Source organism: Polyodon spathula, chromosome 2, assembly GCF_017654505.1.
Source record: "Polyodon spathula isolate WHYD16114869_AA chromosome 2, ASM1765450v1, whole genome shotgun sequence".
NCBI lineage: Eukaryota > Metazoa > Chordata > Actinopteri > Acipenseriformes > Polyodontidae > Polyodon > Polyodon spathula.
Window position 1 is genome coordinate 24,872,177 of NC_054535.1, and position 23,137 is coordinate 24,895,313.

At 38.6% G+C, this 23,137-nt stretch overlaps 1 protein-coding gene across 1 annotated transcript in view; it reads left to right on the forward strand.

Annotated features, from left to right (window-relative positions):
* LOC121294573 (V-type proton ATPase subunit B-like) overlaps window positions 1-23,137 on the forward strand; it is a 39,086-nt gene that overhangs the window by 12,422 nt on the left and 3,527 nt on the right. Inside the window, exons 2-8 of the mRNA XM_041218374.1 lie at window positions 5,756-5,811; window positions 7,503-7,601; window positions 16,700-16,793; window positions 18,919-18,996; window positions 20,635-20,774; window positions 21,493-21,594; window positions 22,841-22,938. Of these exons, the coding sequence (XP_041074308.1) occupies window positions 5,756-5,811; window positions 7,503-7,601; window positions 16,700-16,793; window positions 18,919-18,996; window positions 20,635-20,774; window positions 21,493-21,594; window positions 22,841-22,938 (667 nt within the window). The remainder of the gene's footprint in view (window positions 1-5,755; window positions 5,812-7,502; window positions 7,602-16,699; window positions 16,794-18,918; window positions 18,997-20,634; window positions 20,775-21,492; window positions 21,595-22,840; window positions 22,939-23,137) is intronic.

A 23,137-nucleotide genomic window follows, 5' to 3' on the forward strand; every position in this document is an offset into this window, starting at 1 on the left:
TGTGTGTGTGTGTGTGTGTGTGTGTGTGTGTGTGTGTGTGTGTGTGTGTGTGTGTGTGTGTGTGTGTGTACGTGCGTTCGTGCGTGAGTGTGTGCATGCGTTTGTGCGTATGTGTGTTGTATTACATTTTTGTTTTAGACTCATTTAATTGCTTTATTTCTACAAGCTAGCATTTTATCTTAGTTTTTCTAATTGTACAATTAAAACCTAATTCTGTATCTCATTTTTAATTTATTTAAATCAAATTATGTATTAATTTAAAGGGCTTAATTGTTCTTTTTTGTTTGTGTGTGAAGTGCTTTGGGATCCTTGTGATGAAAGGCACTATAGAAATGTGATTTGTTGTTGTTGATTGTGTGTATGTGGGGGGAGGGGGGGGGAGTTGGGGGTATGTTGCGGTGTGCTTTCGAATAGCTCTGTCCACCTATAGACTGGTGGAATAATAACACAGACAAACACAAGAACTCAGAGAAGCAGTTGCCCTCATTAGGAAGCCCAGGGTGTTGGAGCCTATTTGGTGCAGCCTCCTATGCCCTATTAGGGCTAACCACACAGGAGCTACATTCAGTCAGTAAATGGTCTCTCTGGGGCTGCAGGCTCCCCCCTCTGACATTCCAATTACCAGCTAACCCACTTCCGCTGACCCCACACCTCCATTCCTCCCTCCCCTTTGTCAAGTGCGAAGGGGTAAGAGGATAGGGAGGGGAGTGAGAGGCAGGGGGTGGGGGAGTTTTTTTTCTCCAGCCCTTTTGAGCAAATGTGTGAACAAAAGCATCTTGAAACTGTTGGGCCAAAGCCTAGGGTGTTTACAGCTTCTGTATCTATAACCAACAAATCAAGGCTCCCCAGCTCTCTGTGAAAAATGGACATCACGATTATTAGTAGCAGCAAATAAAGGACCGTCCATCTGGGTGTTAGGACCAATTAGAGTGCAAAGTGTCAGCTGTGATTAGAGCACCACAGGGGGGGTGGGGTGGGGATCAGAGCAGCCCCGGGACACCCCTGAGACAGGCTTTTGCTTACCACAGCTCATTTTGGTCTTGGAAGCAAACACATACTATACACAGCTAAAAATCAATCCAGCAGCCTTTTATTTATTTATTTATTTATTTATATACAACACTTATAATATTACTCTGGAGGAAGATGTAATTTTGTGTTACTGTAATTTAAAATTACTGTGGTAAGCTAGGTTTAGCTAATCTGCAGTGCTTTGCTTCCATATGGTTAAAAAAAGGAAGAAAAAAACAGCTTTTTTGAAACCTAAACCTCAAAGAGCCCTTCTCGATGTGTCCAGATGTGTGAAGGAAGCAAAATCATCTGTGCTGATTGTTGAAACGTTAGATGCTCCTGGTGACTGGGAGAGCAGGACTAATTGGGACTAATTGAATTGGATGTGGTGATCAGATAAGACTGTGGAATTAATCTGAAGTGCCACACAGTAACACACCCTGTAGCCTGGGACAGGGCAGCACCAAGCGAGGAGGAGTAGCCTTGTGGTTACAAGAGAGGACAGGGAATCAGGATAGGAGTTGAGATTTGAGTTCAAAGTATTTCAAAGTAATGCCGCAGTCGAACTATCTCTTGCATAGCTTGCTATAGCATCCCTTCCAGTATGGGACGGATTTTCTTTAATATGCAGTTTCCATTGACATTAAACTCTGTGGTTGCCTGCAGATACCACTGCAACGAGAGAGAGAGAGAGAGAGAGAAGGATATTTGTTTAAGTATTGCTATTCAACAAGGTCTTTGTCATACTGTCCCCTTTCCACAAAACCCTTTTAGCACATGTCCAAACCCCATGACGATGAGCTATGTCTGGGAAGGAATTGGATTTGAAGTACCCGGTTTGTTTTTTCTGATGCTTTGCAATGAAAGCTTTCTTCTCCATTGTGACTGTACTCTGACCCTCTAACCCTGCTTGTCTAGCCACAGCGTGGCTGCTACCATTTCGGGATGATCACATGACCATGTCATGTGCAAAGCATTGACAATGGCAGGGATGCAGGTGGCTGGGAGAAACAAGGAAGGGTTCTGTTTCCCTGTCACTTGCAAACAGCTAAACGAACAAGTCCGCCGATGTCGTTCACCATAAGGTCCGTCTCGAGCAGTATGTGCTTCCAGTAAAGGAAAAAAAATAAGGAAAGAGGGGGAGGGGACTCTCCAAATTAAATAGTTTTATAAACAGTTGAAAATTCTAATCTTCATTTCTTACCTTCCCCCATCTCCCCCACAGGGAGCTCCAAGAAAGGCCAAGCCCAATTAGAGCAGCTACACTTTCCAATCGGTCCTTTAATTTTTTGCAACTTTGAAGCGAACCAGAAGGCAGGGGATTTAATCTGCTGTATGCAGGGCAGGGCTGAGTGCTTGCCAAGGTTACAGGCACAGTGGGCAGCCCCGGTCAGAGCCACGCAGATGTGTCAGCTCAGAGCCGTGCCCTGGCAAGGCCTGCTGGGGGGTCGTGACCTTTACAGAATTGATGCTTCTACATGTCAGAATCAATACAGGTCAAGCGCAATCAGTGGCCCTCTGAGGGGGAGAGAGGGCAAGGCACCGGCTCACAGCTCATAGAACAGGTTTAGAAAGGGAAACAATAAAGCAGAAAATACACTGGCATGCACAAAGCACAGCTAAGTATAATAAAGCACAGTAAAAGCTCCGCAAAGCATAGATAAGCATTGTAAAGAATAACAAGGTATGGTAAAGCGTATTAATAAACATGGCAAAGCAAGGTAAACTAGATGTTTTGTTTTGCCATGATGCAGAGTTGTAATTACTGGACTTAGAATCAAGTCTTTTTCATGACTCGACTGGAGTCATTGCCATCAAATGACTCGACTTGCATACATGCCAACAGTCCCTATATGTTCGGGACAGTCCCGATTTCCTAGCAAATGTTCTGCGCCCCAATGCATAGGAAGGAAGTCACGATTTTTAACAACAGAAAAAAATAATTTATTCTGCACAGTAGAGTCAGTGAAAAACACGCTGTGCTCTTCGTGCGGCTGACACATCTGCTGATCACTAACTTATAGAAAGGTAAGAACGCTTCATTATGTCTATTTTTACTATCATGATGGTCGTGTCGTGTGTGTTGGGGGGAGGGGGGATACGTCTATTATATGATGATGAGAGTTTTTTGAGTACGAGTCCTCCCACGTGTATAATGTATATGACCCACCCCCGAGACCAGCGTCCAGCTGAACAGTTTCCAAATGTTGGCAAGTATGGACTTAACTCGAGTCCCTGCAAGCAAACACTCGACATGACTCCCTGCTCAAAAACTCGAGTCACGCAAAAAAAAAAAGACTCCATGTGACTCCAGTCCTTGTCTTTATGATACAATCGATAAAAAAACGTATTTAATTTCCAATATATGTAGCCCATCTAACACACGCAGTCATCTTGTCATTTTGCATTTCACAGTTTCATAAACAGGTTCCTGCCTGGTTTTCAGGACAGTTGCTAAGGAGATAGAAAACACCTTTCTACCTAACCTATCTAGCACAGTTCTGTGATCGTAACGTCACAAGCAGCAGGGCGCGCCGAAAGCAAAAGCGTAGGCGGGAAGCAAAGATAGATTTCTGATCACATCAAGTCCTGAGTAAAATAGTGATTTTTGAGTTTTGTAACACGAAAAAAAAAAAAAAAAAAGATTGAGAGTATACTAAAAGTACCTGCGGTGGTGGAGTTCCCTTTCAATAATTATACAGTCGACCGGGAGAGAAACAAGCAGGCTGCATCCTGCCAGCACTGTAAAAGCGACAATATGAATTAACTGCATTCAAAACATAGCACCGGTAACTACCACTAATATAAGCCGGTAGTTTTTTTTTTTTTTTTTTTTTTTTCAACGGCTAAAATGAGAATATGAATTAATTAAAAACTACAAACCAAGCGGTATTTTTCCAAAAAGAGTAGGTAGTCGATTATTCGATATTTAAAAAATAATGCCAGGGCAAATTAAACAACACGGCAGAAAAAGCACCGATTAGGACTTATTTTTAAGGTTTTGTTAGCACACAAATAAAGGTAATGAATGCATCGAAAACGTTTCTAATAAGTAAAATGTTGCCTAGTGAAATGTTGAAAAGTAAATAATTTGGGAGGTATTTGGTGCTCTATATTCTCTTTATTTGATTGTAGGAATATGTATTTTATCTATTTATTTATGGACACCATATCTCTTAAGGGAGTTTGTGTAAATCGTAGCTATTTTTAAATTTACCTTTAAATCCAATTCTGAGTAAAACATTGTTTTATATAAACTGCCTGTGAGTTTCTTTGTACTATAGTAAAATCAAACGTTCCGTATGCCACATTTAATTTAATTAAACCAAAGAGGAAATCTAAAAAAACTATTTTTTAGTGCTTATCCTTCATGTACTTTTTTAATTGGGCTTGTAACTATTACAGCCTAGGCAACATGCCTCACTGACATACAAAAGCGCACAATAATTCCCAGTTGCATTATTTGGAATTCGTTCATTTATTATTATTATTATTATTATTATTATTATTATTATTATTATTATTATTATTATTATTATTATTATTATTGTTTGGATTTCTTTTAGTAGCTACTGGCTTTCTGTAAAAGTGACATTTTATGTTTTCGGTAAGAAGTCAATAAGGGACATTCGGTCGTTAAGACAGATCCTTTCATTTTAAATGTTTTGTTTATTTTATTTTTTAAATTGTAACCTACAGTATTCGTTGCCTTTTTAATGGTGGGTGTAGTTTTAAACCAAAAATATGAAGTAAACGTTATTAATTGTTATTAATAGACCAGAGTTTGAGACGCCTTAAAAATTGGTTACGCAGACAATGAATCAAAAAAAGACTCACACATCTTGCTCTTTTATAGAAGTCCAAAGATACATACTTGACAGTCTAGATGTTATATACCCTAGGAGGAATTTTGTAAGCATGACACCGACGCGCATATCAGTTTTCAGAGTAGCCTAATCTAAACAGATCAATTACATTTTATATATAGTTAATGATGGGTTGATGTTTTATTCCTGACACGACACCTGTTTCATCCTGTTACCGTTTTTAAAAGTAATGTGTTTGAAATAAAATGTAAGCTTTTGGGATATTGTTTCTATAGCTGTTGCAAACGTTTAGGTGCTTCTCGTTTTGAACTGGCTACAATGTAGCAAACATATTGCAAACAACACACTGCAATGATGTACACTTGTTCAGTTTGTGAATTGACATAACATGTCGAACAGAATGAAAGCATTATAGTGCCGAAGATGAATGTATTGTATTTGTAGATTTGGATTTTTTTTTTTTTTTAGTCCTCTGAATGCCTTTTAATTTTTAGTTTTTTAAACAACTTAAATGCAAAACCATTACTAAACATGTGTACAGGCTTTCTTAAATCTATTATTTGTTGGTTGTCGACTCGAGTCTTTACTCCCCAATGACTCGACTGGACTTGAATCCAAATTTTGGTGACCCGTTACATCTCTGCCACAGTGTAAAGAAGAACTTAATTAATTAATCGATTGTTATCAGTAGTTCTGAACTGTCGCTGACTTAATCTGTGGCATGGTTTAGTTATGTGCAGTACAGACATTAAATGCTTTTTTTATTTGGATGTTTATTTTACACATTTTAATGCATATGTTATAAAAATAGAACATGGGCTGCAGCTTCGCTCTTGTGGTGTTATAATATCCAAGAACACCTCGATGGAACTGTTCACTGTCCCTCCCTAACCCTTCTTCTCTGTTCTTTTCCACAGCGTACAAGACAGTGTGTGCTGTCAACGGGCCGCTGGTCATCCTAGACAATGTGAAGGTATGCAATGTATCGGCTGCAGTCTCTGTTTGAGGGTCTGTCTTGGATTCAACACATTTGCTTATTACAGGACTACCATCAAAAACTTCCTGGATTTTTATTTATTTATTTATTTATTAATCGAAAATGTTCTGGAAAACCCAAAGGCACAAACATTTCAGTTCATTGTTGGGGAAGGGTATGTTATCTTAAGGAAATTACATTTTAGATGTAAATGTCCATTAACTCAGGACACACTGAGAACAGGCATGAAATTCATTTTGGAATGACCACCCAGGACCACAATTGCCCAGATTTTGACTGTACCATTATACAAGTTTTCAATAATAAAAACACAGTTAAGTATAATAAAGAATAGTGAAATAATTATAAAGCATAGGTAAGCATTGCAAAGCACCAAGAGGTATGACAAAGCATATACAAAAAAAAAAAAAAAAAAAAAAAAAACAGGTCACACAATGGTAATCCAAGGTAAAAAGCGTGTGATAAATTGTAACCCCTGCCTGTTTACGGACATTGTGCTTTTGTTTGCACCCTTGTCATTCACAACACAGCCATGGGGAAAGGGGCCTTTCACAGAATTAAGCCTGAATGTTATTTAAAAAGAGGCTACCAGCACAGAGACTGTCAGGTCACAAAAGGCAGCCCAGACCCTCCTACTTTCCTAACATCCTGGCCCACCCTGAGCACACAAGAGAGTCAGTGAGTCAGAAAGATCCTGAGCCACCCTCTATGTAGACTCTCTTTGCAGACCCTCTCAGCCTCCTCCCTCCTGGTTCAAGGGCTGTTTAACAAGCCCATTCGGGTGTGGGGCTTGATCAGACTCCTTCCTCATTAGCGCCTCCCCTAATGAGCTCTCTGTGCTCAAGCTGGGCTGGCTGCACCTGGAGAGTTCATCTCCCCTGCAGAGTAAGATGGGATACCTACAGACCACCCAGCATCCCCTCTTCTACCATCACTACAGGACACGGACCAGATGACCTCAAAGCATGCACCTGAGTCTTGTGTTTGTGCCAACTCAAGCAAACTATTGAATGAAATCATGCACACAGGAGGAGATGTGGAATGTGTTTAGTGGGCAGCATTAGGTTTAGGAAGGAGCATCCAGATATGTGAGAAAGGGAGGGACTCAGTTTGGGATTAGGGGTGCAGGTGTAGAAGGGAAAAGCTGCCAATATAGGTAGTTCTGAGGGATATTGGTTGATGCACTTTTATTCCATGCTGTAATACAACAGGAGATTAGTTAAAATCTTATTGTGAGAATGATGTTTTTTAAGCAGCATTTCCAATGAAAGTGCATGGATAGGGCAAAGTTTTGAAGGCTCTGTATACATTATCTAAGTTTAGAAATTGGGCATTTGATGGAGTCAAACTAATTGTTAAAGAGATGGTCCTATACTACTACTGATATTAAATTATTTGTGCTGCATTGAGAAATATTAACTTAGTTTTAAAACAGTTTGTGTGAACCCTATGGAGTTTGAGAAATGTTGAAAACATATATGCTTGTGCATTTGATACCAGGCTATGGCACTGCCACCGGTGGACATGCCCCCCACTGACCTGCATGCACTAGTCTCACCCCAGACATGCCTTTCCAACAAGTTTGTAAAAATGAGTCTCGCAAACACAGGTCCAAATAAGGTTAAAAAAGGGTCATAATCATTATTATTATTTCCTCTCTTTTCCAGTTTTCCAAGTTTGCAGAGATTGTGAATTTCACCCTCCCTGACGGGACAATGAGGAGTGGACAGGTGCTGGAGGTGTCCGGATCCAAAGCCATTGTGCAGGTAAGCAGCAACTAGACTTTTGTAGAGAATGTTTCACTGGATTTAATTTGTATAGTGCCCTTATAAAAGCACAGTCAGAATATTCAGAATATTCATTCCCTCTAGGAACTAACCTCCAGGGGGCAGTTACCACACTGAAGAGGCCTTGTGCAGTTAATTTACAGACCACATAACTCGTGTATGTACAGCTTATCCTGTGCACAAATGTCATCCTGTTTCTAGAACACCACAAAACAGAAATACATTTAATAGTGACTCAAAACAAAACAGAACAAAAGAAAACAGGTACACACATACCTGGTACATTTTGTAAAATTGATCGTCCTATTAACTTCACTTTTTCTTTAAATTTTGATTAACTTGACACATGTTTCTTCGTCTGCATATTTATTTATTTTTTAATAAAGTCTCACCAGGACACATCACCTGCTGGCCTGAAATTATTATTCAGGAACTTTGACAGTAGATTCTGCATCTCTTGCCGTCTTCTACAGCATGCACAGCGGCACATCTTTTGATGGCCCATGTACCCCCTCCGTTGCTCACTAAATATTTTGGTGTCTTATGATAGGTTATCGTCTCCACTTTCCAAAAACACTAACGACTTTAATGAACACGCAGTACCCCAAGAGCAGCAGCACCCTAAAGCGTAACCAATAAAATTCCTTGTTGATAAACCGAGTTCAAGGTGTGGCGTCTTAGTTACAGTTAACCGATTATGTTAATATGCAAAATAAATACATAAATAAAATAAAATAAAGAATAATACAAAAAATAATGTTTTTACTGTTTTAAGTAGGTTTCTAGTTAAATGGGGTTCTTACAGGCAAAATACTTTGTAAATACTAGACAGTAGTTGACTAATATAATTATTGTAATGTATTTATTTTGGCATTGTGGTTGTGTTTTTACATTTTCTGATTTAGGAAGTAAAAATAGGGGAGAGAGGTTGGTTACTGATACACTATAAGTTTAGTTTTATCTATGATCCGTCTCATAGTAGATGTAAATAGTTCGTAGCAAAGATAGGCTGTTTTGGGGGTTTCCTTGGCTTGGCACGGTGTATGACGCTACCTATTCGCTGGTCTTGTTTCCTACGTTTTCTTCTGATTCGGCCAGCTTCTTATTCGTATTCCGAAATGTAAACACCAATTTAATAAGTAACCAGTGTATTTCAAAGGTAAAAATCGCTTATTTCACAGTTTATTCTCACAGATTGGGAACCCGTGTAGGTCCCCTATATGTGTGTATCCCGGTCCAAAACGGGTTTTGGTACAGAAACTGCAGGCAAACATGGAACAGATTACATGTTGTCCAATAACGCAAATTGAATATGTAAGCAGCCCCAGTTACTCACTGTGCCATGTTTCCTGCTGTTTTTGTAATAAAATCAGTTTTGGACCGGGGTATACAGGGGAGACCGGGGACAATTGTAACATTGTTTACCTTTCTCTCCATTACACACTAGATACAAACATCTTACATCTGTTCTCTACCAATCCCCACAGTTATCCTATTTTAAGAGCTGATATACATATGGCAAGAGGGCTTGAAATGTGAGGTCTCCGATGTTACAACTGACCCCATGACCAGGGTCAGTTGTAAGGGGGATGGGGCCAGTTGTAACATTCTGTGAAGAATAATGAAATAAATCACATTTCATTTAACTCAAGAATTAAGTGTTTTAGTGAATAAAATCAATTTCACATGAAGCAAATATGTTTGTATTTAACTCAAAAACTGGGTATCTTTATTGAAAAATAAAAATGGTTACAAAATGTTGTTGTCCTGCTTTTAAAACATTTGAACATCCCTAAAATTATAGACCACTGTGTAACAATTGTGATATATGAACATTTTGTTTCCTTCAGTGCAAGATGTATGTGCCCAATTATAGTTCAGCTAATGTTGTATGGGTTCAATTGTAACAAGTATTACATCTGGTTCCAACCCAGGGAACCATTACTAAACCTTATGTTCCAGCAAGAAACAACAAAACTAAGAGCAATCAACTGTGTCATTTGTAAGTACAGAGATCATGGATGAGAATGCTAAAAACCTAGATCCATAAACTGGATAACACAGGTATATAGCACAAAAAGAAAAATGGGGGAAAAAAATTACTCAACTAGGTCAAAAATCGATTTTTGTAGATACAATGTCAGGGCTTTGGCACAGACAGCGCCTCTTCCACAGGCAGACAGAGACCTGAACTGAGCATGCGCACAGTGAGTGATAGCACTCTAGTTTGCTTGTGATTGGAGAAGTTCAAGGTGTTACAACTGTCCCCGGTCTCCCTTACATATAGGGGACGAGAATCAACTTTGAAATAAATGGCCCAAAATGATTTTACCCTTGAAATACCCCAGTTACTTATTCAATTGGTGTTATATTTGCGGGATGTGAATAAGAAACTGGAATACAAATACGAAGCTGGCCGAAAAAGAAGCAGCTAGGAAACGAGACGAGCAAATATGTAACGCCATACACTGTGCCAAGACAAAAAAGAAAAAAAAAACACTGCTTTTGGTACCAACCATTCACATCTACTATGACGGATCTTAGAGAAAAACTAAACCTAGTGTATCAGTAATTAACTTTTGACATCTCTCCCATATTTTTGACTTCCTAAATCGGAAAAATATAAAAACACAAACACAATGCCAAAATAAACAAATAAAATAATTCCACTAGTCAATTGCTGTCAAGTATTTCGAAAAAAAAGCCTGTGTGAACCCCATTTAACTGAACCCCTACTTAAAACAGTAAAAACATTACTTTGATTACGATTAATTTTATTTTATTTATCAATTTATTTTGCATATTGACATACTTGAGTAAGTGTAACTATTAGACGACACCACATTTTGGACCCCACATTTATGAACAATAAGAGCAGCGGGATTCCTATGTGTTTGTATCGGTAACAGTTTGTGGTGCTACTGCTCAAGGAGTACGGCTTGCTCATTAAAATCTTTAGTATTTCTGCAAAATGGGGACGACTTTCTATCAAAAGACGAGATTGTATTTTATGAGCAAGGAGTCTAAGGATGGGGAGGCTAGGCCGGGGCAACTATCTGTGCCGAACTAGACAAATCAATTTTTGCTGGCCTCCCTTCTCACTCTTTCAAATGTTATCTAGCTCTCTCGCTCTCTCTCTCTCTCTCTCTCTCTCTCTCTCTCTCTCTCTCTCTCTCTCTCTCTCTCTCTCTCTCCTCTATCTATCTATCTCTCTCTCTATCTATCTATCTCTCTCTCTTAACGTATAAACAAATGATTGTATACCAGATTAAGGTTTTTATTTTTATTTTTTTGGCTACAAACAGTAGTGACATATACTGTCGGCTCTACAATGACATGATCAATGGATTCTACCACCATGTATGAGCTTTTTTTTTTTTTTTTTGAAACAGGATATGCAGGTTATTTTAGAAACATCGTATTTTCATATACCTTATTTGTACAGTCTCGTATTGTGGTCCTTAACTACTATAAAATGATATCTAACGTGTAGATTAGAGATCACACACACACACACACACACACACACACACACACACACACACACACACACACAACACACATATAATATATATATATATATATATATATATATATATATATATATATATATATATAACCTCGGTTACGTTGCCCCTTAAGACAGGACACATACATTTATTTTTCTAGCTCTTGCGCGCTACTTTTTTAAATACACAAACACAAAATAACAAACAGAAACAAACAACACATTTAACACTTAGCTACTAATCTAAAACAAGAGCATAATAACATTGAACAGGGGAACTACGGTTAACATAAAACAGGACAGTTAAGCTGTTTACTTGTAACACCAAAACACGTTCACACAAACAAGGCTTTTACACACTACCTTTAATTACGGTTGAATTCTTTATATACTGGTTGCTTCCTCTAAATGCCCTGCACTTGGCAATAATTTACAATGAACACTAGGTGCAGGGGATAACTAATAATTAAACAATTAACACAAAGACATCGCTACATTCTTTCATGTTTCTTTTTTTTCTTTTCTCTAGCAGGGATGAAATTAACCCTCTCCCTATATATATAGTTGTTGTTGCCAAAAGCAACTAGCTACAAATCTAGCGATTTCCAGGACAGTGGTAAGAGAATTTCAGAGATATAAAATTGGTAAAACGATTCGTTTATCCTGCATTTGCAACGTCCTTCTATAAGAATAATTGTCAGTGTAATTACAGTAGAACCTCATAGTTACGAATGCCTTGGGAATGGAGGTTGTTCGTAAGTCTGTAATGTACGGAACTCTGAAAACTGAATTTTCAATGGTTTTCATAAATGTGCGCACCTACTATCTACACCCTCAATCTGGCGAATAATACAAGAATATAACACAGTAATGCAATACTCATATTGTTATGGTTCTAAAATTTTTAAAACAGTACTATAACTGTAGCAAAACCACAAATTTAAACGTCCATGAAAACCTGAGTTAACTTAGTGCGTGTTTTAAACAAAATGCATTTGTGCAGCTTGCATCCTTTGGGGCATCGAAAGATGCCCCATCCATTCCGTATTTATTATAATGTGCTACATTTTGAGGTGCTGCTGCAAATACGGCTTGCTCATTAAAATCGTTGTTGTTTTTGTAAGGAGGGAGTGATAACCTGTTTAGGGATACCTAGATATGTAGTGAGCAAGCGTCTAAGGGAGTAAATGGGGCATTAAAAGACGTGTCCTCCATGCGTTCAGTGTCGGTTATAATGGGCTACATTCTGTTTATCTTTTAAATGGTACCAATATATTTATTGAGCAAGATGTTTAAGTAAGTTAAATCACACAGAAAAATGACACGCTGCTTTGCAAACTACAATATACCGAGAGCTTGGAATAAGTAACCATCTTCCACATACCTAGCACTTCACGTGTTGCAGTTCACACTCCGATGGTATCGTTGCAATTAGACCATGTGACCTATAGCAACAGTACCAGGATTCAGCAGTTTCTACAGACTGAAGCATTTACTTATTGTGAATTATATATAATTCAGCGGTTGTTCTTAAAATATATTTTAGAGTATCAAGAGAAGGGTGACAATTTGGATGACCAGATCCAACCTGTCAGTAAATTGTAAACCCTATGTCGTGCACTTCATTGCAAAGATAAGAATGTTAGCTTTTTTTTAATTATTATTTGTGAGACACATATGTCCCTTGTACCTTAAAGGGTTAACCCTTGCTAGGGATGCACCTGTAGTTCTGTTCGTGGGTATACGTGCTATTTCACACGCACCTGCACACTCAGAGCTGTTGCAGAGGTCTCGTGTGGCTGCCTGTCCTTGTTGCGGAGAATGCCGCTCGCAGCCTGACACTCTAATACGCTTAGTAGGGCTGTCAAAGGTCTCCGCGGCATTAAGAGCGCAGTTTGGCAGCGCTCCTGCAGAGGTTCTGGCCAGGTCAGCTGTGTGAGAGAGCCTTGTTGTTTTCACAGATTGGGCACAAGGCGTGAGCGATTGTTCAGGGTGCAAGCCGCAGACAGACGAGGGAGGCAGGGAGGTAGAATAGGTGAAAGGGGAAGCAATTAACCCTCTAAGGTACAAGCGACACACGTGTCCTAGTCACACAAATGAAACAATACGAACTTTATTATTTTTGCAACGAGGTGCACATAACAGGGTTTACGGACAGGTTGGATCTAATCGCCCAAATTGTCAATTTCCTCGTGATACTCGAGTCATACGCAAATGTATTTTATGAAGAACCCGTTTGAACATCATATCAATTCCTTGAGTAGCTTAACCAGGGCCGGCCTTAGGCTGTGAGGGGGCAGGGGCGGTCATGATTAAGTGCGGGGTCCAGAACATTAATGCAACAGCAGCAACTGTACTGTATATATGCATCCTTTAATCATATGTACCTACATATACTAACGTTAAGTATGCGGTAAATACAGTAATATGAATTATATTAAAATGTTAATGAATACTTGTTTCAGTTAGTTTGTTAGACTTTATCGCTTATATAATTCACAACTTCAATGCACTCAAAACTCCAGTCAAATATATAACGTAAAAGTAAATAAATAAATATATAAATAATAAGAAAAAAAATCATTTTGATACTTGACACTGTTTGCAATGCGACTTTTTTCAAAAATAAACAGTTAACAAATTAACCCCTGGGCATTATCAAATCCTGTTTTTTATTTCCATTTTACGTCCTAAATTGCGTATGAACAGAAATGATAAATATATTGTCCTAGCTTTTAGCGGCAGTAAAGTGCTTTATCAAATCGGAGTTTTTAAAATCTTGGCAACTTCGCTCCCATTTGACAGTATGGTACTTTTTGTTTCTATAGGCCTTGACTTAAGAATTATCTTAAGAACATTTCAAATACAATACAAGCGCATATATTGCGCGTAAATCGTGCGTAAATCAAGCCGGAATAGGCCCTAATTGCGGTGACTGGGCATCAAAAAAGCGATATATTTTCCGTTGGGAAATCAAATTAGTGTTTCCGTTGAATACGAACAGAACAACAACAACAAAAAAAAAATCTCAGCCCGATTCCGTACATACCAATTATGATGGTACTGGCTAAAATTGTTTTTTTCATCTGATCCAGGGAAAAAACAATATTTAAAACCAAATTAACTTAGTGTTTGTGTGATTCGTAAATGTATTGAATGCAGAGCTCCAGACAAAGAAGACCAGGTGAGGACGTGACAGGGCATCGATTGAAGTTCTGCGCTGGCGATGACATAACGCAAATGAATAGAACAAAACATATGCATGCTAAAAATAGCCAATAAAAACCAAACCACGAAAGACAAGTCAAATTTGGCCAATCTATCAACACTGGGAGTAGTCCAAAAGTCGCATGCAAGTCGCATGCAATACTATTACTGCAAATGTTACCTCAAGTTCAATGTACTAATACGACGTGAATTCGTATACTTTGTTTTAGAAAATCTGTATTTGAATTGTCGTTCCGGTACTTTCAGATGTATGACTACACCACTGAGTATGGACAAATATGACAATATTTTTTAGTCATCGTTGAGCGCAAATATATCTTGATGAATTTCATCCTGGAAAAACTGCGCTCACCAGAAGCAATCCGTTTTCTTGCGTGGACTGCAGAATTTTCATAGAGCTTGCCAAGTGCCGACATGATGAGCTGCAGCTACAGCGTCAGGGGTGCAAATCATTTAGAAATGATTTGGTGTTGAACAGTTTTGAAACTTAAGCCCCATGCTTTCAGTATAGATGTCAGAAGTTTCTGTTCTGTCAATAAATCACCGCTGTGTTCTGGATTCAATCTGCTGCCACATTGCAGGCTCATTGATGCAGATTCGTTTTAAGAGAGCAAATATCGGTTCAGCCCATATACAGGTACGAAAGCGAGGCTAGCATGGTAAACCAGTGGGAGCAAAGTTAACCAGTACAATACAACCACTACTCATGGGACACGTTTAATTCTGCACCATTTCTGGTTCTCTTAAGCGGAAGAGAACACGATGCAGTGGAAATAACATTAATAATATTATTCTTCTTCCTGCTCTTCTTCATTGCAAACTTGTATTTATCTATTAATTGCCTAATTTAACAGTTTCATCATTAATTATATGAAATATTATATTAAATAGTGTATAGTTATGTCTCATTTTAATTTAGGTGCAATTTTAATGTAGGTGTCTTTTTATGTATGGCCTTGTTCTTAATAAAGTCATCGTTTAGTCGTTAATAAAATACTAGACCTGGTATATATCCCCAGTATGAAATGTTGAGGGTCGTAAGTTTTTCTGCCATATCCCTTTTTTACTCACTCTGTCGACAAACCTGTCACAAAACTGACATAGACAAAGAACACTGCATAATATTAAAACATAAAACAGAACACTACATTCCAATACAAACAGATGTCCCGTTTTTCTTTATTTTCTTCTTTATTTATTTATTTATTTATTTATTTATTTGTATAATTGTTTAATAGTAACTGTACCGCATTTGCGGAACAGCACTGAAGCGCCTTTTCCTTTTGTTTTAGATTTATAAGTTATTGATATTGTTGGTTTTGAATAGGCTGGGATACTGATAAGGATTCCAACTGACTTAGAAACAAATTGTATTCCGTTTTGTTTTTAGTCATTTTTCTTGCATATTTGTATTACTTTGTATTGTAAGGCGTTTGAATAAATCAATAAATAGTAGGCCTATATGATTTTAACAATTTATTTTGTTTTAAATAATTCGTAAATACACTTACTACCAGAATCAACGTTATTATTATTATTATTATTATTATTATTATTATTATTATTATTATTACATATTATTATTATTATTTACTACTGCTTATGATTAATAATCTACTAGTAGCAGTAGTAGTGAAAATCAGCGTCATCATCAGCATCGTTGTAGTCGCAGTAGTGTTATTAGTCAATAAAAATACAAAAGTAAATCATGTATTTCTTAATATCCCACTGTAACAGTTTTTATTGTTGTTCAGAAATAATTGCTTTGAAAAAAAGAACAATAAGAATGTTCGTATTTTTTTAGTTTCAAAATAGGAGAACAGATATGCCAATTAAGAATAAAATAATCGTATAGCTTTTTCAGCCTCTACTACAATTTCAAATCGCTAAAAATTGTATTATTATTAGGTATTATTAGTATTATTTTAGCAACTTCAAATGTTAAAAATAATATTCTTTTAAAATAGTTTTTGCATTTTAGAACTTAATCCATACCTACAATCATAACTTAATTAAACCAGTTTCTGTCTCAGTAAATTAGGTTGCGGGCTCTTTCCATTCCCCGTGTCCCCAACACTATACCCGTAACAATAAACGCAATTGCCCAGCCTGCCTATTGCCCGGGTCAATGCTATTTTCACTTTAAATTTAATATGCGCCTAATTGTCTTGGCCTCTCTGATGCCCGTCTTTTACAAGTCAGAGAACTGTTGCTTTAAAACGCTTAATGATTAAGCGCCTCATTCTCTCTCTCTCTCTCTCTCTCTCTCTCTCTCTCTCTCTCTCTCCTCTCTCTCTCTCTCTCTCTCTCTCTCTATTATTCCCTCTATTTGTTCCTGCAGGTATTTGAAGGGACCTCTGGCATCGACGTCAGTAAGACTACATGCGAGTTCACTGGAGATATTCTCCGCACACCTGTTTCTGAGGACATGCTGGGTAGGTGTGGAGAGACACACCGAACAAGATTTTTTATTTTTATTTGTACAAAAAAATATTGCACCTATACAGACGTATGTTAAGGTCAATGTTAAGGCTGGAATAATAACTGGAATATCTGAGTATCATGTAATATGTAGTAGTAGTCGTTCACACTTAAAATCATTGTGTAAGAATGGTGTACATAGATAAACACGTGTTTTATATCATTTAAAAAAATACAGCCAACGGTTGTCTTATTGAAGCACTACCTGTTACAATGCATTCAGAAACTTGCAGCATGTTTACAGATGCCAAATATTGTCGCTGGCAATTCAAAGATGGCGTTATCCTTAATATTTCAGTTGGTGAAAGGGCGGGGGTCTGCTTGTAAGAGGAAGCAGGCCAATGCTGGATTTGAAGTTTACTGACCTTTCACGGTAGTCACACTACATATCCCCTTTCTTTGATTCCAATGACAGGAACTCAGGGTAACAGGAGCAATGCTGTTTACACCTTCAGCTCCCCGCTCTGACAGTCAACACATAAACACAGCAAAGACTGAAATAAAGGAATTATTTGGTGTAAAATATAACACAGGCAAAAAATAGAAACACCTGCCAAAGCGATGTCAATATGGTGTCAAACCTCTGTTCTAAAGAGCCATACTTGTCTGCAGGTCCGGTTATAGCTTTTAACCTCATCTCACCAACCGGGGTCAGAATCACACAACACTGTTATTAACCCATTAGGTGCAGCCTTGAATGGAGACGCTCTTTAAACCTTTACTACCCAGGGTATGTTCCCATACTTATTTGAGAGTAAATAGCGGTTCCGAAAAATACGGCTTTACATGTCCCCCCATATGTTGCTACAACTTTTTACACTTATAACTTTAAAGTCTGTTTCAAAGCTCATTTCAAAATGTCCGCTATAGTGCACTGATAGGCAGGTCAGCAATATCGATCCATGATGTGGTACGGAACAGAGAAGCCAGAGCACTTGTTGTTGTGTATGTGTTTTTTTTGTTTTGTTTTGTTTTGTTTTTAAATTTTCTTTATCACTCCTCCTGCAGTGATTTAAAAGACAGATCTCAAAACCCCAGTGCACTAGAGCAGCCATTTTGAAAAGAGCTTTGAAACAGACTTTAAAGTTATGAGTGTAAAAAGTCAGGATGTTAAAAACTTGGAACAGGTCCCCACATTCCACTAAAATCTCTTCTTAGTGAAATTAAATTTTATTCAGTCGAAAGAAATTGTCGACCCTCCCAGTGCACCCATGCCCCCTTTAGCAGCCATATAAATGTTCTTTGTTGAATGAGTAATCACGGATAAGTCGGAGCAACACACCAGTGTTGTTATGTGTTTTTTTTTTTTTTTGTTTTTGATTTTGTTTGTGTGAAATTAAGCTGTTTCTGACCAGTATGACAAGCATCTGAAAACACCCAAGTTGCATTAGGGGTCAAGGCGTACAAAAAAAAGACATTACAGTTTAAACAACTCCGATGTAGTAGTCTCACCCCGGGACGTATAAAAAGTGGCCTGTTAAAACAAGTGGGGAACCTATGCTAATAACGCTATATTTTTCAGAACCCCGCTACTTACTCATTAATGCCTATTTTCTCAATGTCAAATATATTGGACACTGGGCAACAACTGGCAGTCGGTTCCTACCTCACACTTCTGGTAAGCCTGGCCATGTGCCTGTTTCTGACAGATTTGCAGTAATCATTACAGAATGGCGCCCTATCCCTCCATAACAGTTTAAACATCCCGTAGACTCTCAACCCAGGTCTCCCTGTGGCCTGAAAAAAACTTGCAGAAGCTGGACTTCACTAAGGCAAGGGGACGGGAAGATTGCTTTCAATTGTTTTGTTTAGATTTTGTATTATTATTATTATTATTATTATTATTATTATTATTATTATTATTATTATTATTATTATTACTTTGTCATTTTTATGACCTATTCATACTGCATACTTGCTTTGACCGACATGTCAATCACATTGATATACTGTGGTATGAAAGGCACTATATAAATTAAATACCTTAAAATAAATAGATTAATGTGCTGCACTTTCGCTGAACATGCTGTTGTTAGAACACAACGCTAAATGTGCTCTCCTCTGCTTCTCTGCTTTCAGGTCGCATTTTTAATGGTTCTGGGAAGCCAATCGACAAGGGCCCTTCTGTGCTGGCCGAGGATTTCCTCGATATCAATGGCAAGTACAGTTTATATTTCAGGACATCTCCAGACTTCTCTGTGAGGTTGGCTCTTACAGGCAATGCTGTAATTAAGCCAGAATGCTGTTTTCTTTAGACAGCTCAGATAGCATCACTCTGCCACTGACGCACAGACATGTAAAGTAAAGGTTTTTATTATTATTATTTAATAGTTGCCAATAGTTTTTTTTTTTTTTATCATTTTCTCCCAATTTAAAATGGCCAATTATTTTTAGGCTTATCTCACAACAACTACCCCGTGAAGACGGACACGTGCTGTCCTCCAAAGCATGTGCCGTCAGCCACCCGCTTCTTTTCACACTGTAGACCCACCATGTGGGCTCCTCAGAGCTACAGCGTCAGAGGACAACGCAGCTCTGAGCAGCTTAAAGGCAAACCTGTAGACCAGTTGTGCACCGCCCCCTGGGAGTTCCCGTCCACAGTCGGTAGTGGAATAGCCTGGATTTGAACCAGCGATGTCCAAGCTATAGGGCTTATCTGACACTTTATCACATCCTTTACCAGTGTGCCACTTGGGTGCCACTTGGGAGCCCATAAAGTAAAGCATTTTGACATAATGGAGAAAGACACTTTACGGAAATACTTGTAGAAATGAGATACAGTATATATAGAAAGTCTGCACCCCCTTTCAAAATTTTCACCTTTTGTTGCCTTTAACCTAGAATTAAAATGCAATCAAATAGTTTTTTTTTTCATTTATCTACACATTCTACCCCACATATTCCAAGTGAAAAAAAATATTAAAAATAAAAACTGAAATAGCTTGGTTTTTATAAGTGTACACTACCCTCCTAAATTAGCTCAGGTCACACACCAAGTTAATCGTGACATCCATTAAACATGAGAAAAATGCACATAGTCATGGATGATCGTAGGTATGTTTTCACCTGTCGAAGGCATGAAAAGCTGTACTCGGCAGTATCCTTAGACACTGGGATGGTAAGATAGATTCTTATAAGATATAATCAGTGTCTCGTTTTATGTAGGGTGAGGAGTGCTGTAGAAACACCTTTTTTTCCACTGTGCATGGCCCCCTTGACCTCCCCCCCCCGTCTGGCACCCACGTGTGCTATCAATAGAAAGGCTATCCTCTGGAATGATGTTTAACAACAAGTATTCTTGACAGATGTGGGCCTGACCTTATAATATGATATTCCAAGATGCCCGCCATCGCCATTACTGAAAAAAAAACTTATTTTGAGAATTATTCCAAAACCATGTCCTGTAGAAATATAAACTAATGCTTTACCAATAATAACAATGCTTGACCGTGAAGACACAGCTGAGGCGAACCACAAGGAAAGGCAAGCAAACTGAGAAATTTCTTTGCCTTTTGTAGTACCAGATATCACATTTGAAATATATAGTGCTTTAATATAATTTAATTGAATGGAAAGGCAAAGACTAATGTCTTACCATTCAAATAAAGCTCAAACTCTGTAGTCGAGTGGTACGTATAGGTCTTATGCAGATGACAGTGTTATTAACTCATCAAACACTAGCAAAATGTTAATTACAAGCCTAAGCTTCATCCAATCTCGACCATAGACCCCTATGGCTTCTGCAGGTCTTCCTGTTGTTAACATTCTTCTGTTGCTCCTCTCCTCTGCCTGCAGGTCAGCCCATCAACCCCCAGATGCGCATCTACCCAGAGGAGATGATCCAGACTGGCATCTCTCCCATCGACGTCATGAACAGCATTGCTCGTGGACAGAAGATCCCCATCTTCTCTGCAGCAGGGCTTCCTCACAACGAGGTGTGCAGTGTTATACTCCCTGTACTCTGTGTGTGTGTGTGTGTGTGTGTGTGTGTGTGTGTGTGTGTGCATGTGTGCACAATGTGGGCAACAAACAGCTAGGGAACCACTCGAGTCATTCGGGCCCGTATAAACATTGACTGCAATAAACAGTGGTAAAACCATATCGAAAGCATGGTAAACTAGTGGGAGCAAAGTAAACCAGCACAATACAAGCACTACTCTTGGCAAAGCAAAGCTAGCATGGTAAACCAGTGGGAGCAAAGTTAACCAGTACAATATAAACACTACTCATGGGACACGTTTACTTCTGCACCATTTCTGGTTTTCTTAAGCGGAAGAGAACATGATGCAATGGAAATAACATTATTAATAATAGTATACAGGATCAATCAAAACTAATTTGTGAAGTTCAAAACACCTTGCTGCCATTTACCAGATAATATTTTAATCTATCTAGTAATCTTCTTCTTCTTCTTCTTCTTCTTCTTCTTCTTCTTCTTCTTCTTCTTCTTCTTCTTCTTCTTCTTCTTCTTCAAGCATTTTTAGTAACTCTAGCTGCATTTGTTCTGCCATTAGTTCTCTCTTTCTGTGTGCAGTGCCAAATCAAGCTTGAACAGAGTTCACATGCACTACTAAAATAATTGTGTTTGAAGCAGTTCCTATTTGTATCAGCACACAAGCTCATTCATTTCTTCTCCTCCTTGTGCCCTGGCAGATTGCAGCTCAGATCTGCAGGCAGGCTGGTCTGGTGAAGCAGCACAAAAGCGTGATGGATCACCATGAGGATAACTTTGCCATTGTCTTTGCAGCGATGGGTGTAAGTGCACCTGCTCTCTGTTCCTCTGAGCTCTGGGGGTGGCTTTGGAAGTGGATAGGCAGGGGAGCTCACTCCCAGGGCCTAAAGGAATGATCAGGCTGATGTAACATAATTTGTTTAATGTAGAATAAAGGGGGAACTTTACTAAAGTCATTAACGTCTGAAAGGAGTTGACAAAGTTAACTCTAACCAATTCTTTGTGCAGCACTGAAACACGACAGACTTAGAACAGATAGTAACAAACTTTTATTTTCTTTACACGGGGTGAGGGTATGGAATGGGTCAGCTGGTCATGTTGTTGATGTTGAATCACTTGGATCCTTTATGACCCAACTTGACAATGTTTTGAGTTCAGTCAGTTATTAGGAACCAGACGAGCACTGATGGGTTGAATGGCCTCCTCTTGTTCGTACATTTTCGTGTGCTCTTAAATTTTGTAGGCTGTCCGGCGATAAAAATGAAGTCTACCCATTTTACTTTTCATCTTTCCAAATATAGGAAAATACTTCACTTTGATTGCGGTTCTGCATATTTTTCTCTTTTATTTAATTGATCGAAACAATGCCGGATCTAAATATAACCTTCCTTTAGATAACTAACAGGACCCTCTTGGAATTTGGAACAGTGCTTTGGAATACGATAGTTCTATTCATCCCTCTGATTGGTTGGGTTGAGCTTACTGCTATACCTTGCAATCTGAAAGTCACAATTAGTCTAGTCTAGTGCCAGCCCTTTGATAAGTGCTATGCACTGTTTGAAATGGAAAAGGTGCCAGTACACAGAGAAATGGGGGATGGGAGGTGTGGGGAAACAGCCGTTACACATGTGTTTGCAATATTTAAACTAAAATATGTAACTCACAAGTATTAAAACTAGAATTAAAAAAGCATTCACCAAGCAGCGATCCAGTCAAATAACATGATATTATATAATGCTGAATTAATTCTGAGTATCGTAGTCCAAAAGTATATACAGTAAAAAATTAACAGATTAGAATCATATATACTTGGGAAAGTGGACCTGGTCACCTCCCCCTTTCTGAATTCCCACTGTCACCTTTTAAAATCGGAATCCTGCACACCACTAGTTGGGAGGGGAATCAGCTGTCATCGGTATGTTTGATCAGCTTAGCTCTGATTGGTTGTGTTTGATCAGCTCAGCTCTGATTGGTTGTGTTTGATCAGCTCACCTCTGATTGGTTCCATTTTCTTCAGGTCAGCTCTGATTGGTTATGTTTGATTGGCAGGTCAACATGGAAACCGCTCGCTTCTTCAAGTCGGACTTCGAGGAGAATGGCACCATGGACAACGTGTGTCTCTTCCTGAACCTCGCGAACGACCCCACGTGAGTGACAGCGCAGGGCAGGGTCACCCGTGCAACTCACTGCGCATCCTTTATTGAGCAAACATTCGTAACCCCTAACCCTTCTGTATGGATTACTTCTGCCTCCCCAGTTAGCATGGTATACTATGAGAGCATGTGGTACTACTTTTATAAAATGTTAGAATAGTGAATTCAAACTAACATTTCTCAATTTCCTATG